The sequence below is a fragment of the Saccostrea cucullata genome, unplaced genomic scaffold (genome assembly GCF_032062105.1).
Source record: "Saccostrea cucullata isolate Sc308-1 unplaced genomic scaffold, CSIRO_AGI_Scuc_v1 ctg4612, whole genome shotgun sequence".
Taxonomy (NCBI): Eukaryota; Metazoa; Mollusca; class Bivalvia; order Ostreida; family Ostreidae; genus Saccostrea; species Saccostrea cuccullata.
This window is the reverse complement of record NW_026931116.1, coordinates 31,097-45,333: the sequence shown is the minus strand read 5'-3', so window position 1 is coordinate 45,333 and position 14,237 is coordinate 31,097. Positions and strand designations below refer to the sequence as shown.

The window sequence follows — 14,237 nt, the reverse complement described above, 5'->3', positions numbered from 1 at the left end:
GATATGAAGGATGGCCATTCTGGAAATATGACGTCATGAAATTGGTACTGTTCTAAGTTTAATGCAGAAAAGCCTCAGAATGACTCATTCTGAGATTACTATGATTATTTTCCTTTAAAAAATGGTGTCTGCCACCATCGCCCATTTCAATTTTTGGTTATATTATGTAAACTGCTTTGAAAATTCACATATCTCAAAAACTTTATTGGCGACAGTGGCAAAGTATGTTTTATGAAAGAAAATTCCTCTGAAAATTGATGTCTTCTATAATTTTTTTAAGAAAACAGGAAAAATGCACAAGTAAATGACGTCAAAATTAGCATTAAGGAGGCCAAATGAAAAGAAAATAATTTTTGTATTTTTACTGCACGGAATTTTTATATTTCAGAAAGAATGAATCTTAATTTTGTATATCATTTTCATATTTTCGAAAAATAGAGGGATTATATTGTATTTAAACTGTTCCTTGTTCTTCATTTGATGTTTCTTAATAAAAAAAAAAAAGCCATGATCATATTGCTTTTATTAATCATCAAACAAATATAAATATAAAAGAATCTACTATTTAACGTGACTGCATAATAAAATTTGTGAAAAACATGGGATGGAACGTTCAAAAATTATTTATAGAAATATTGTCAAGGTAAGGGTTTTTGAAAAATCACAATCTATTCAATTACACTCGGAAAAACTAATTTGTTTTTTAATCAGAATTAGATATGGATCGAGCATTTACTGTGTTGATGGTTTTATTTGCTGTTTTTGTGTATTACTTCATCAATACAAAACATAAAACAAGTGAAGAAGCAAGCATAGTGATTAACAGCACATACGACTATATAATAGGTATGTTTATGATACTACAGTTCGTTTTAACTTTTATCACTCTCGATGGTATCTTATTCTTTCAAATAGTACTCATTAAAAAAATCATATCATAATTAGAGAATTTTTGAATCTTTTAAAATGGTCGTCCAGTACAGTTATTTTTCCAAAACACTCAAACATTTTCTGTCTTTGACTGGCTATGTTTCAGTTGGAGCAGGGTCAGCCGGTTGTGTTCTTGCTAACAGACTTTCTGAAGATTTAGGGTCTTCCATATTAATAGTAGAAGCCGGAGGATCAGAAAACGAGAACGAAATCATGCATATTCCTGTAGCAGCTGGAGGTTTGCAAAATACGAAACAAGACTGGGCCTTCAGAACAGTCCCGCAAAAGAACGCGTGTTTTGGTTTAAAAGACAAGGTATGATTATCGTTGAAAAATCTTCCTACTGTAATAAAGTATATATATCATACGAATTGTTTGGTCTCAATAATGATCCTGATTGCATTTTTGACAACTAGTAAATAAATTCTGTAAAAAGATAGTTTTTGACAGGAAATTCCGAGTTGTAACAAGTGAGTGAAAAACAGTAGGCAAAAAGTTATATAAAAAAATCATTTCAATTTTGACAGAGAAGTGCTCAGGCGAGAGGACGTGTTCTGGGTGGGAGCAGTTCCATTAACTACATGCTGTATATGAGAGGCAGTCGCCATGACTTTGATGGATGGGAACAGGAAGGTGCCGAAGGATGGAGCTACAAGGATATTCTACCATATTTCATTAAATCAGAGGATATTCAAATACCAACACTAAAAGATTCACGTATAAATGCTTTATTCCAGTATCCTTGTTAATTTCTATAAATCTACTTGAAGTTTAAAAATTTTATAATTTTATCAAATTGGTCAAAATATTTCTTATAAATTGATGTAAAGCGGTTTTCAATGAAAAATGAAAGAAGTTGCTAGTAAACTTTTTTCAAAAGTTATAATTATCTTTCGAATTCTTTGATTTCTATTGTAGCTTACCATGGAAAGGGAGGTCCATTGACAGTAAGTGATGGAACAGCTACTCCACTGAGCGATGTGTATAAACGGGGATTGGAGGAGCTAGGTTACTCTGTAGTAGACTGCAATGGGGAAAGCCAAATAGGTCCGATACATATTTGATCCACCCTAGTCTCCAATAATACATGTGATATCAATTGAAACGAATCTCTTTTTATATATAATGATAAATATCTTTTCCAGAATACTGAATTTAGCCCATGCTTTTTACGACCCTTAATTTGACATTCATTTTGCCCCTTCAGAAAAAAAAAATGTGTTTTAGTGATTTGTATTCGCTCCATTTTAAAATATTTACATTTGCAAATGTTTTCCTTTATATAACACTACTGAAAGGAATGCGTATCTATAACTGTATAAATACAGGTATGGGGTCAAGAGGTCATATGTGTTTGGATAATCGTTTGACGTAATTTCTCATTGACGTCATAAAGGGTCGACGCGCGATCAGTGGATTACAATTCTTGCCGTTGGGTTTGAAAAATATTGCATTTCACACGTTAAAAGTCATAATCAGACAAATATAAAGTATGAATAAATGTAAATATATGTAATAAGGTATCATTTTAAAACATCTATCGGGCTATAAATACGGGTTAGTACGAGATTAAATTCATCATAAAGCCCTTAGGGCTTTATGGAATTTAATCTCGTGGCCAACCCGTATTTATATCCCGATAGATGTTAAAATATGATACCTTATTTCTTAATTAACTACAACATTACGTGAACAAAAGGGGCAAGAATAAAACTGGAGTGAAGGTTCTATTTTTTTTCAATTTCCCTCCATAAACTTTTGTCTGTGTTATGTGTAATCTCGTTGGTAAAGCTACTGATACTAGTTTCTATAATATTTTTTTAATTTTATGGTTAGGTTTCTGTCAAGCACAAGAAACGGTCAGAAACGGGGAAAGATGGAGTACTTTTAAAGCTTTTCTAAAACCTGCTTTGAACCGACCAAATCTTCATGTAGCAGTGAACTCCCATGTTACCAAGGCAAAGCTTTCTATATCTTATTTATATATTCTCCTGCATTGTCATGGTTTACTTAAAGTATTAATTTCCATGTTGTTTTATTTAATATTAGATTAGATTTAATTCAGATCTTAATCGAAAAGAAGAAGGCAGTTGGTATATCACTTATGAGAGACAATTTAAAACACGTAATAAAGGCAAGGAAAGAAGTTATTATTTCTGCTGGAGCGTTCAATAGTCCACAGATTCTAATGTTGTCCGGTATCGGACCAAAGGAACACCTACAATCACTAGGGGTGAGGAAAACCAATTTTTCATTCCCCTTTATTACTCATCATAATTTAAATCTAATATGAGTGAACATTTTTTGTGAGGGTTGTTGAACAACAAACAAGCAAAAACTTTTCTTTAAATAACAAACTCATGTCAATTCATGTATATGATATTACTGAAACATTTTCAGAGAATTTTTGAAATTCAAAAAGTAACTTAATGAATATGTATGTAGTATAACCAGACATCATGAAAAAACATTCTATTATAAAATCTATAACAAAAATGGATTATTAGAAACTAGATATTTTAAATAAATAATTAAAATGTGTCATTTTTAAAGTTTTCTTTTCTATACAGTTGTTTTAATTTACATTTATTTTTCCATTTAAAAACAGATACCATTAATTGTCGATTTACCCGTTGGAGAAAATTTAGAGGATCATATGATGTTACCGTTGCTATTCAGAGATAACACGTCTTCATCATTTCAGCAGTCAGCATTGTCAGTTTTCCAATACTTAGCATTCAAATCAGGTAAATATTTTTTTTTTAAACTAAAGAAAAACAACTTTTGTTCATCTTCAAATTCTCATTTGAAATTACTCAAAATAAATAATTTCTTAATTCTTTAGCTCTTGCATATATTATAGATAATTAAAAGTAATTGAAATGAATTATACTAAATTCATAAATAACAGTTTGATATTCAAAGTAAAATCATTGAAACAACGTGTAAAAAGACGTACTCGATAAAATAACTTGTAAATGAGACATATTTAAGTTTTAAGGAACATTACAGTACTATACTTTTTAAATACGGATAATATTCATAAACTGTGCAGTCTGACATAAAAGTTATATTTTTCATACAGTTTAATTACGAATTATGATTAGTAGATATGTAAATTTTACAGGTCCTATGTCTAAGTCACATATAGAGTCTCACGCATTTCTGAAGGAAGATGACTCCTTGCTTCCATACATGCAGATGGCGTTCTACAGTATGATGTCAATGCCTTCTATTGCCTATGACTTTACAAAAATTATTAACTGGGATCCAAAGGTACACTGTAATATTCTTTTGTAGAATCTTAGCATGCATTCAGCATATCAAAAAAAAAGGTTGGTCTTTTTCGCGCTGAAACGAGAAAAGAATATCGAAAACGTTATAATGAAAACAAAATCCGAATCTACAAAAGAAATACCCGGTTGATTAATATTTATATATATATGGAGATAACTAACAGTATTCAAGCTCACAAAGTTCATAAAACAATATAAACTAGTGCTAATTGTAACGGGAACCGTTACAGATGTTCCCCTGTTCCCCAAACGCTCCCCAACTCCATTTTGGTGCCATATTGCCTATAAGTTTCATTAAATAAGACAAACTCTATGCATTTGAGACTTTAACAACGTTTACCCAGAAGTGTACCAATTTCATTCAAATTTTAGCATTTTAATTCCTCTTGTTCCATGTGCGTGCGTGCGTGCATGTCCATGATGGCCATACCTTCTTGTAGGAGTCTTTATATCTATCTATGTTCTAAATCCCATCCTGTTTGGTTGAAAAACAAGGGAGTTATAGCCATTAAGTTTCAGCCAATCAGAGTGCAGCACACGTGCATGTGCGTGATTTCATGAATTTTTTTCTATATCATATTGTATGATATCCTAATGCATTTCTATGTTTTAAATTTCAAAGCATTTCGTCAAAAAACAAAGGAGATATAGCCATTTAAAGTTTCAGCCAACCAGATTGCAGCACGTGCACATGCGCATGCTTTCATGAAAATTTTGATATATCATGCTGTAGATCTTCATAATGTAGGACTATGTTCAAAATTTCAAAGGATTATGACAAAAAACAAGAAAGATATTGAGATTTTAGTTTCAGCCAATCAGAGCAAAGCGCACGTGCATGCGCGTGAGATCTTGCTATTTTGACCATGCCGTCTTGTTTATACTACTAATGTATCCTTACATTATGAGTTTCAAAAAAATTCATCAAGAAATAGAAATGTTACGGCTTCATCAATTATATTGGTTATTTCACATGTTGCACGTGCGCGCTCTTTCCAGCACACGTGCATGTACGTGCTTTCATGAAAAGTCTTATATATCATGCTGTAGATCTTCATAATGTGTGACTAAGTTCAAAATTTCAAAGGATTATGACTTAAAACAAGAAAGATATTGAGACTTTAGTTTCAGCCAATCAGAGCGAAGCGCACGTGCATGCGCGTGAGATCTTGCTATTCTGACCATGTCATCTTGTCTATACTACTAATATATCCTTACATTATGAGTTTTAAGACTTTTCATCAAAAAATAGAAAAGTTACGGCAATATCCATTATATTGGTCATTTCAAGTGCTGCACGTGCGCGCTCTTGCAAGCACGTGCGCGCAAAATGACCTTCGTTCGGCAACTCTACATAACATGCCTACTAACCCTAAAAAGGTTTCACCTAAGTCAGATGTGTTGTTTACAAGATCACTCGTGGACAAGATTTTCCCAGGAAGAAGAAAAATAATAAGAACTAGAAAGCCTGCTATTGCAAGCAATAGCATATGTCGCCCCGTATTAGACAAGACTTTCATTTTTATCATCACTAAAACAAAAGTCCATAAGCTAAGTTTGAAAACCTTTGAGTTATATCAGTCCTTTCCATTGGAAACGGAAGACCTTAATTCGGTACATCCCTCTCATTATTTTTAGAATCGGTAGGAGAAGAAAGTAGTGCAGGAAAATTACAAGTTCCTCAATTTGCAGACTTGCATAAACGAAATCTGGCAGATGTACTGAACTGAGCCTCATACTTGTTAATTGGCAGTATCTTTCCTATCATAAAAGCTTGGGAAATGTAATTTATGAAGAAGATCAGCCGAATTATTTTGTGTATTGTAACGCCAGTGGGAACTCTGAAATTTCCCTCTTTCACTTTCATTTTAGAGGTTCTACCGAAAAACGAATCTGACATGCCACCATCAATTCGAGCATTTCTGCATTGCAGAGAGCTGATGTGTGTTATGAGATGATAAATCATGTGTGAACTTTCTCAATTTAGCGGAATCATGAACATTTTCGGCGAGATGAATGTTTTGTATACAGTGGTGATCAAGGCTTTGCGAACCATCAGGAGCGGATCAAAGAATTTATGAATGAATAAAAACTATGGAAATGACGTACCAATTTTTTAATTTATACTTGCACTATCTAATGAAATGAATAATATACAAGTGATAGATATACAAGAAAACGCGAAATGATAATAAATGCAGCTGACAATCGTTATTTTTTTTTTATATAGATAAAATAAAATATTTATAAATTCAAGAGACAAAACAGAAGGAGAATGAATGATGGCAAAATATCACATGACGGGAACTGAATTTTATGAATGAAGATTTTAAAAAGTTACTTGTAAGTTGTATATGTTATATCTGTGTATTCTACTTGGCTGTGTGCTTCAATAAAAAAGGGGGGGGGGTCGTCTTGAACATAGTAAATAGCCATAACGTTTGAACGGTAAGTACTAGGGCTTTCGTATTTCAAATATGTAATCCTTGTGAAAAGAACTTTTATTGGATACGACGAACTTTGACCCTTTGACCTAGACCTTGGAGAACACATGTGTACATCTGAATCTTTTTTTCTGTTTCGTTTCTATGGCAACCGTGAGCGACTCATTACAATTATTTTGAAAGTAGAAATCACTTTGACACATTGCAAGGAATAAACATTGAAAGTTTCAAAACGATTGCCTGAGTAGTTATTGAGAAAATCGAAATTAAAGAATTTTTACTTTCACCTGGTTTCCATGGCAATAATCGATTATATGAAAATTTTAAATACGAGTTGCAGAACTACAGATACTAATCCTTAAAATAAGAAAAGTTTCATGACGAACGTTTAAGGGACCAGAGAGAACACTCTCGGACAAAATTTGTCGCTTTTTACAGGTTTCCATGGCAACGGTAGACATATTGGAACTGAACGACCTCACTGCACAACTACAACCAGTGATCGTCCTTTGAGGAAAGTTTCAGGAAGATTGTCCCAGCCATCTCCGAGAAACAGCCTGGATAAAAAAAACATGCGTACAATATCAATATGTCGTCCCCGACTTCGTTCGGGGCGACATAATAACTCCTGAATTTTTCTCATCAATAACTCCTGAATTTTCCCCTTCAATTCGAGCATTTCTGCATTGCAGAGAGCTGATGTGTGTTATGAGATGATAAATCATGTGTGAACTTTCTCAATTTAGCGGAATCATGAACATTTTCGGCGAGATGAATGTTTTGTATACAGTGGTGATCAAGGCTTTGCGAACCATCAGGAGCGGATCAAAGAATTTATGAATGAATAAAAACTATGGAAATGACGTACCAATTTTTTAATTTATACTTGCACTATCTAATGAAATGAATAATATACAAGTGATAGATATACAAGAAAACGCGAAATGATAATAAATGCAGCTGACAATCGTTATTTTTTTTTTATATAGATAAAATAAAATATTTATAAATTCAAGAGACAAAACAGAAGGAGAATGAATGATGGCAAAATATCACATGACGGGAACTGAATTTTATGAATGAAGATTTTAAAAAGTTACTTGTAAGTTGTATATGTTATATCTGTGTATTCTACTTGGCTGTGTGCTTCAATAAAAGGGGGGGGGGTCGTCTTGAACATAGTAAATAGCCATAACGTTTGAACGGTAAGTACTAGGGCTTTCGTATTTCAAATATGTAATCCTTGTGAAAAGAACTTTTATTGGATACGACGAACTTTGACCCTTTGACCTAGACCTTGGAGAACACATGTGTACATCTGAATCTTTTTTTCTGTTTCGTTTCTATGGCAACCGTGAGCGACTCATTACAATTATTTTGAAAGTAGAAATCACTTTGACACATTGCAAGGAATAAACATTGAAAGTTTCAAAACGATTGCCTGAGTAGTTATTGAGAAAATCGAAATTAAAGAATTTTTACTTTCACCTGGTTTCCATGGCAATAATCGATTATATGAAAATTTTAAATACGAGTTGCAGAACTACAGATACTAATCCTTAAAATAAGAAAAGTTTCATGACGAACGTTTAAGGGACCAGAGAGAACACTCTCGGACAAAATTTGTCGCTTTTTACAGGTTTCCATGGCAACGGTAGACATATTGGAACTGAACGACCTCACTGCACAACTACAACCAGTGATCGTCCTTTGAGGAAAGTTTCAGGAAGATTGTCCCAGCCATCTCCGAGAAACAGCCTGGATAAAAAAAACATGCGTACAATATCAATATGTCGTCCCCGACTTCGTTCGGGGCGACATAATAACTCCTGAATTTTTCTCATCAATAACTCCTGAATTTTCCCCTTCAATTCGAGCATTTCTGCATTGCAGAGAGCTGATGTGTGTTATGAGATGATAAATCATGTGTGAACTTTCTCAGTTTAGCGGAATCATGAACATTTTCGGCGAGATGAATGTTTTGTATACAGTGGTGATCAAGGCTTTGCGAACCATCAGGAGCGGATCAAAGAATTTATGAATGAATAAAAACTATGGAAATGACGTACCAATTTTTTAATTTATACTTGCACTATCTAATGAAATGAATAATATACAAGTGATAGATATACAAGAAAACGCGAAATGATAATAAATGCAGCTGACAATCGTTATTTTTTTTTTATATAGATAAAATAAAATATTTATAAATTCAAGAGACAAAACAGAAGGAGAATGAATGATGGCAAAATATCACATGACGGGAACTGAATTTTATGAATGAAGATTTTAAAAAGTTACTTGTAAGTTGTATATGTTATATCTGTGTATTCTACTTGGCTGTGTGCTTCAATAAAAGGGGGGGGGGGGTCGTCTTGAACATAGTAAATAGCCATAACGTTTGAACGGTAAGTACTAGGGCTTTCGTATTTCAAATATGTAATCCTTGTGAAAAGAACTTTTATTGGATACGACGAACTTTGACCCTTTGACCTAGACCTTGGAGAACACATGTGTACATCTGAATCTTTTTTTCTGTTTCGTTTCTATGGCAACCGTGAGCGACTCATTACAATTATTTTGAAAGTAGAAATCACTTTGACACATTGCAAGGAATAAACATTGAAAGTTTCAAAACGATTGCCTGAGTAGTTATTGAGAAAATCGAAATTAAAGAATTTTTACTTTCACCTGGTTTCCATGGCAATAATCGATTATATGAAAATTTTAAATACGAGTTGCAGAACTACAGATACTAATCCTTAAAATAAGAAAAGTTTCATGACGAACGTTTAAGGGACCAGAGAGAACACTCTCGGACAAAATTTGTCGCTTTTTACAGGTTTCCATGGCAACGGTAGACATATTGGAACTGAACGACCTCACTGCACAACTACAACCAGTGATCGTCCTTTGAGGAAAGTTTCAGGAAGATTGTCCCAGCCATCTCCGAGAAACAGCCTGGATAAAAAAAACATGCGTACAATATCAATATGTCGTCCCCGACTTCGTTCGGGGCGACATAATAATAATAATAAGAAACAGAGTAAAAACAATATGTTCCCCAACTTCGTTTGGGGAACATAAATAGGAGCAAAAAAAACATGGACCCCCAAAACATCAGAAAAGGATCATGTACAATGGAGAACTGAGCATCCTTGCCATAATCGTGAAATAACGGAAAAATCCATCGTCAATTCCATGTGTAAATAATTGATTAACAATCAGTATGAAAAACGTCAGTCAGCATCTGACTCAATTATAAATTGTTTTTGCTAAAAAGATCACGGTATCGAACATAGAACTAAGGAAATGATACCTTTAAATGAGACTGCTGCATTTCTTGCTGCACCAACTTGTTTGTCAATAATTTACCTCATTTTAGAAATTGTACAGACGTAAAACATGCTTTTGCTTAATGAATCAGCTGAGAGATATACACGCATTTTCTGAACGCATGTGATAAAGGTACATGTATATTGCTGCATACGTAATAGAAGTTGACGACTGGAAAGTTAAAGTCATCGTGTGTATCTTAGAGCTTGGTTCTTGAATTACCACTTACTTCTTTCTTTTTTTACCTGGACGACACGAAATTGTGGCCTCAAACGAAGATCAAGGTCACTTACAGTTTGGTTAAATTTTGTCTAAAACTTTCAAATTGTGATAAATTGGCGATGAAAATGACGCACAGCCTATAGAAAAATGTGTTTAAATGGGTTTTGACACTGGTTGTTAATTTTTGATAAGTTATATCAAGGACAATTAAACACTAAGATTAAAGTGAATAAAACGTGGTGCAATGATGGTCCAGATATTAACATTCCAACGGCTCTCCCTTCTCTCTCCATCTCAATGGTCATTTTTCCAATGTTTTTTTTGTTTTTTAGTGACACCAATTTTCAAAATTTGATAATGGTCACAAAAGGATGCTAATTACAGAAACGCATGCCGCAAAGTACAGGTTTATTGTTTTTAAGCTTCGTCAAAGAACATTGGTTTTCATCGGTAATATCTGAATTTCTTTCTACAATTTTTGAGAAGACTCAATTGTTGTAGTAATTTGAAAATATCATACCATTCTGTAAAGTTGTTTTTAAATAAATGCATTTATTAGAGTGGAAACTTAGATTGATTGATTTTATGTTGTTTAACGTCCCTCTCGAAAATTTTTCACTCGTATGGAGACGCCACCATTTGCCGGTGGAGAGCTACAATTTTTGTTCTATACTCGGCACTCAGGGCCATTCGGCAGGGAGGGATCTTTTTCGTGCCAGCACCCACCGCGACACGGGACCTCGGTTTATACGGTCTCATCTGAAGGACCGGTCTCCACGTCCCACAGTGGGATTCGAACCCACGACGTAAGGATCCACTCCTTACTTCGCGACTCTAGAGCAGACGCTCTAACCACTGAGCGACGCGGGCGACTTGAAAACTTAGAAGTTTTGTTAAGGGTATACTGTAAAAAGCACATATTTTCGTAAAGCAATTTTTAGTTTACTGAAAACTTCGGGTTCTTGATGATTTGAATTCGTGGATTATTATTTGATAAGAAGACATGTACACGATATTGTAAAATATCCTGACGCTCTTAATTTGCTGGTCTGTTTATGTCTCGAAGAAAACTATCTGTCTCATGGTTCCAAAGTGGACAAAGAAAATGTAAACACCCACGGAAGTAAATGATTTCGTAGTAAAGTGTCTGATCAGGGACCTATGTTAGTATATAGGTCCCTGGTCTGATTGATAATTTTGATTAAATATTCGATAACTTATCTCATTTACTTTATCTGTCTGCAGAAGTTTTTTTCAGGTACATTTGATATATTAGAGAAAAATATTTACGACTTGAATGATTTTTTTTCTTTTTTACCTTATAAGTTATTACTATAAAATCTTTAAAAATCTTCTTCTCAAGAATCATAGGAACAGGAAAGATGAAACTCATGTGGAATCATCCTCCGGTAGTGTAGATGCAAATTTGTTCAAATCATGACCCCTGGGGTAGGGTGGGGCCAGTATGGCGGATCAAAGTTTTACACAGGAATATGCAGGAAAAATCTTTAAAAATTTTCTTCTCAAGAACCATTGAGACAGGAAGATGAAACTTCTGTGGAATCATCCCCAGGTAGTGTAGATTCAAGTTTGTTCAAATCATGACCCCCAGGGCTAGGTTTGGGCCAAAATGGCCGACCAAAGTTTTACATAGGAATATACAGGGAAACCTTTTAAAATCTTCTTTTCAAGTACTTCAAAGCCACGATTAGTAATATTTATATGGAATCATCCTCAGGTAGTGTAGATTCTAGTTCGTTCAAATCTTGATCCCCTGGGATGTTAAAATTCAAGCTTGTTGCACTACTAATTAAAACAAATTTAAGACTAATCAAATTGAGGATTTCAAACGGTTAGATCACCGAGGATGTGTCTAAAGCATACGCTGACTTCATCATCAATGGAGGGAGCTTCTTCGCTGAAAATATTCTTCTCCATCCCAAGAGTAGGGGAACCGTTCGACTTCGAAGTACTGATCCCTTTGATCCACCACTCATAGATCCAAAGTACTTGGATCATCCAGATGATATGAAGACATTGCTAAAAGGTAAATATGAAGGTTTGAATTATTGACTATTTATCATATTTTTCAAAGTCATTCTTCTTTTTTCATATAGTATTTTCATGTGTTAAATGGCTATCTTATCATAGAGAGCAGAATTTATTATGCACCCGAAACTATAGATTCCAGGGCGTATATTGTTTTTGTCCTGTCTGTCTGTTTGTCTGTTTATCTGTGTGTCTACTTGTCTGTCAAGTTGTAAACTTTCACCTTCGCCTTTAACCTTTGTTTTGATTTAAGAATGGAACAGTTAATGAAGCTAGCCAACACAGAAGCATTCAGATCAATTGGTGCGTCACCATCAGACCCCTATGAGGAGTATTATCCTCCCTGTAACGAGCTACAATACCCTTCAGATGAGTATTGGGTCTGTAGAATCAGACACTACGCGTTCGGCGTCTGGCATCCAACATCAACCTGCAGAATGGGAGCATTAAATGATCATACAGCTGTTGTTGATCCACAACTAAGGTTTAAATTTTTTTTCTTATTTCCGTTTAAAGGCACTTTATTTAGCTCAACATTGGCAAGCAAAGTTTTTTTTTATTTTAAGATTTTTTGGCCATCAACTTTACGTGAACTTAATGTACATGTAAAGGCATGGGTCTCTTTGGACTCCAAAGAATTAATATAACTCAAGAACATAATTAAGGTAATAATCGCACAAATACTCTTACATAACTCAACTAAAATTTGAAATGTGGATTATTAATTAGCAACAATATAAATTCGTAAAAGAGAAACTTCTTTGTGTTTCCTTCTGTCATAACAGTAATTTATTCTTACAGGGTTAAAGGTATACAGAATCTTCGTGTAGTCGATGCGTCTGTCATGCGCCACGTTACCTCTGGAAACACAAATGCTCCAACAATAATGATTCATGATTCGAGGAATAGATAGTGTTAAAGATATTCGTAAAAGAATTATCAATTTATAAATATTGATAAAAGATGATGTGTTAAATTTTTTTGGGAGGAAAGGGGGCTTTATGCGTGTGTTTACGCATTTCAAGGCAAGAAAACATGAAAGAGGAGACATAACATTAGATTTCATATCAACGTAAAGATATTTACCTATAGGTCGAATTTTAGAAATTAGAACAAAGTAATTTTGTTTATGATCTATCATAAGTTAAGATTTCTAATAGCCACATACCACTCGCTGCCAGTGGACGACATCCATTTCAATGGTAGGTTACAGGACAAATAAAACCTGATAAAGAAAATAAAAGAATGTGTTTGTGAAACACTATGCGCCCAGCGGCAACAAAGTTCTAAAAAGCAAATTTTAGCAAATGGGTCTCAGTCAAGGTCACACGATCATTGTCCTTGGTGTCAGTCGAAAGTGCTTAATTAGTGGAGTATACAAACCAAATTTGAAGTCTCTATCTCTCAAGGTTCAAAAGTTATGGCGAAAGTTTGAAAAAACTATTTTAAGCATGAAGGTCACAGTCAAGGTTACAAGGTCATGAACCTTTGTGTCGGTTGAAAGTGTTTATTAGTGGAGTATGCATACCAAATATGAAGTATATATCTCTCACGATTCCAAAGTTATGTCGAAAGTTCGAAAAAAGCTATTTTTAGCATAAAGGTCAAAGTCAAGGTCACAAGGTCATTGATCTTGGTGTCAGTTGAAAGTGCTTTATTAGTGGAGTATGCATATCAAATATGTAGTTTTTATCTCTCATGGTTCAAAAGTTATGGCGAAGGTTAAAGTTGACAACAGACAGACAAACACACAAACAGACAGACAAACAGATAGACAGGACAAAAACAATATACGACCCGAATAAATTCGGGCGCATTAAAAGTTCATTTGCAACTTATTTCATTTTTCCTGAATAATACTATTAAACCTACTGAAAAGTATTCTAAGAAACTTTGTAGTTCTAGATCTACTTAGCATGAATTTAAATTAATAACAGTGTATTGCAAAAACATATGACAT

General features: G+C 34.0%; 1 protein-coding gene across 1 annotated transcript; it reads left to right on the top strand.

The window, feature by feature from the left end:
- The first annotated feature begins 714 nt into the window (after positions 1 to 714).
- On the top strand, positions 715 to 13,292 carry LOC134231456 (alcohol dehydrogenase [acceptor]-like). The gene is given in 12 exon segments (XM_062713418.1): positions 715 to 846; positions 1,037 to 1,245; positions 1,458 to 1,647; positions 1,849 to 1,977; positions 2,767 to 2,888; positions 2,996 to 3,163; positions 3,539 to 3,677; positions 4,058 to 4,206; positions 12,086 to 12,275; positions 12,530 to 12,761; positions 13,079 to 13,168; positions 13,170 to 13,292. Coding segments are annotated over 12 exon segments (1,803 nt in total). The 5' UTR covers positions 715 to 719; the 3' UTR covers positions 13,228 to 13,292.
- The last annotated feature ends 945 nt before the right edge of the window (positions 13,293 to 14,237 follow it).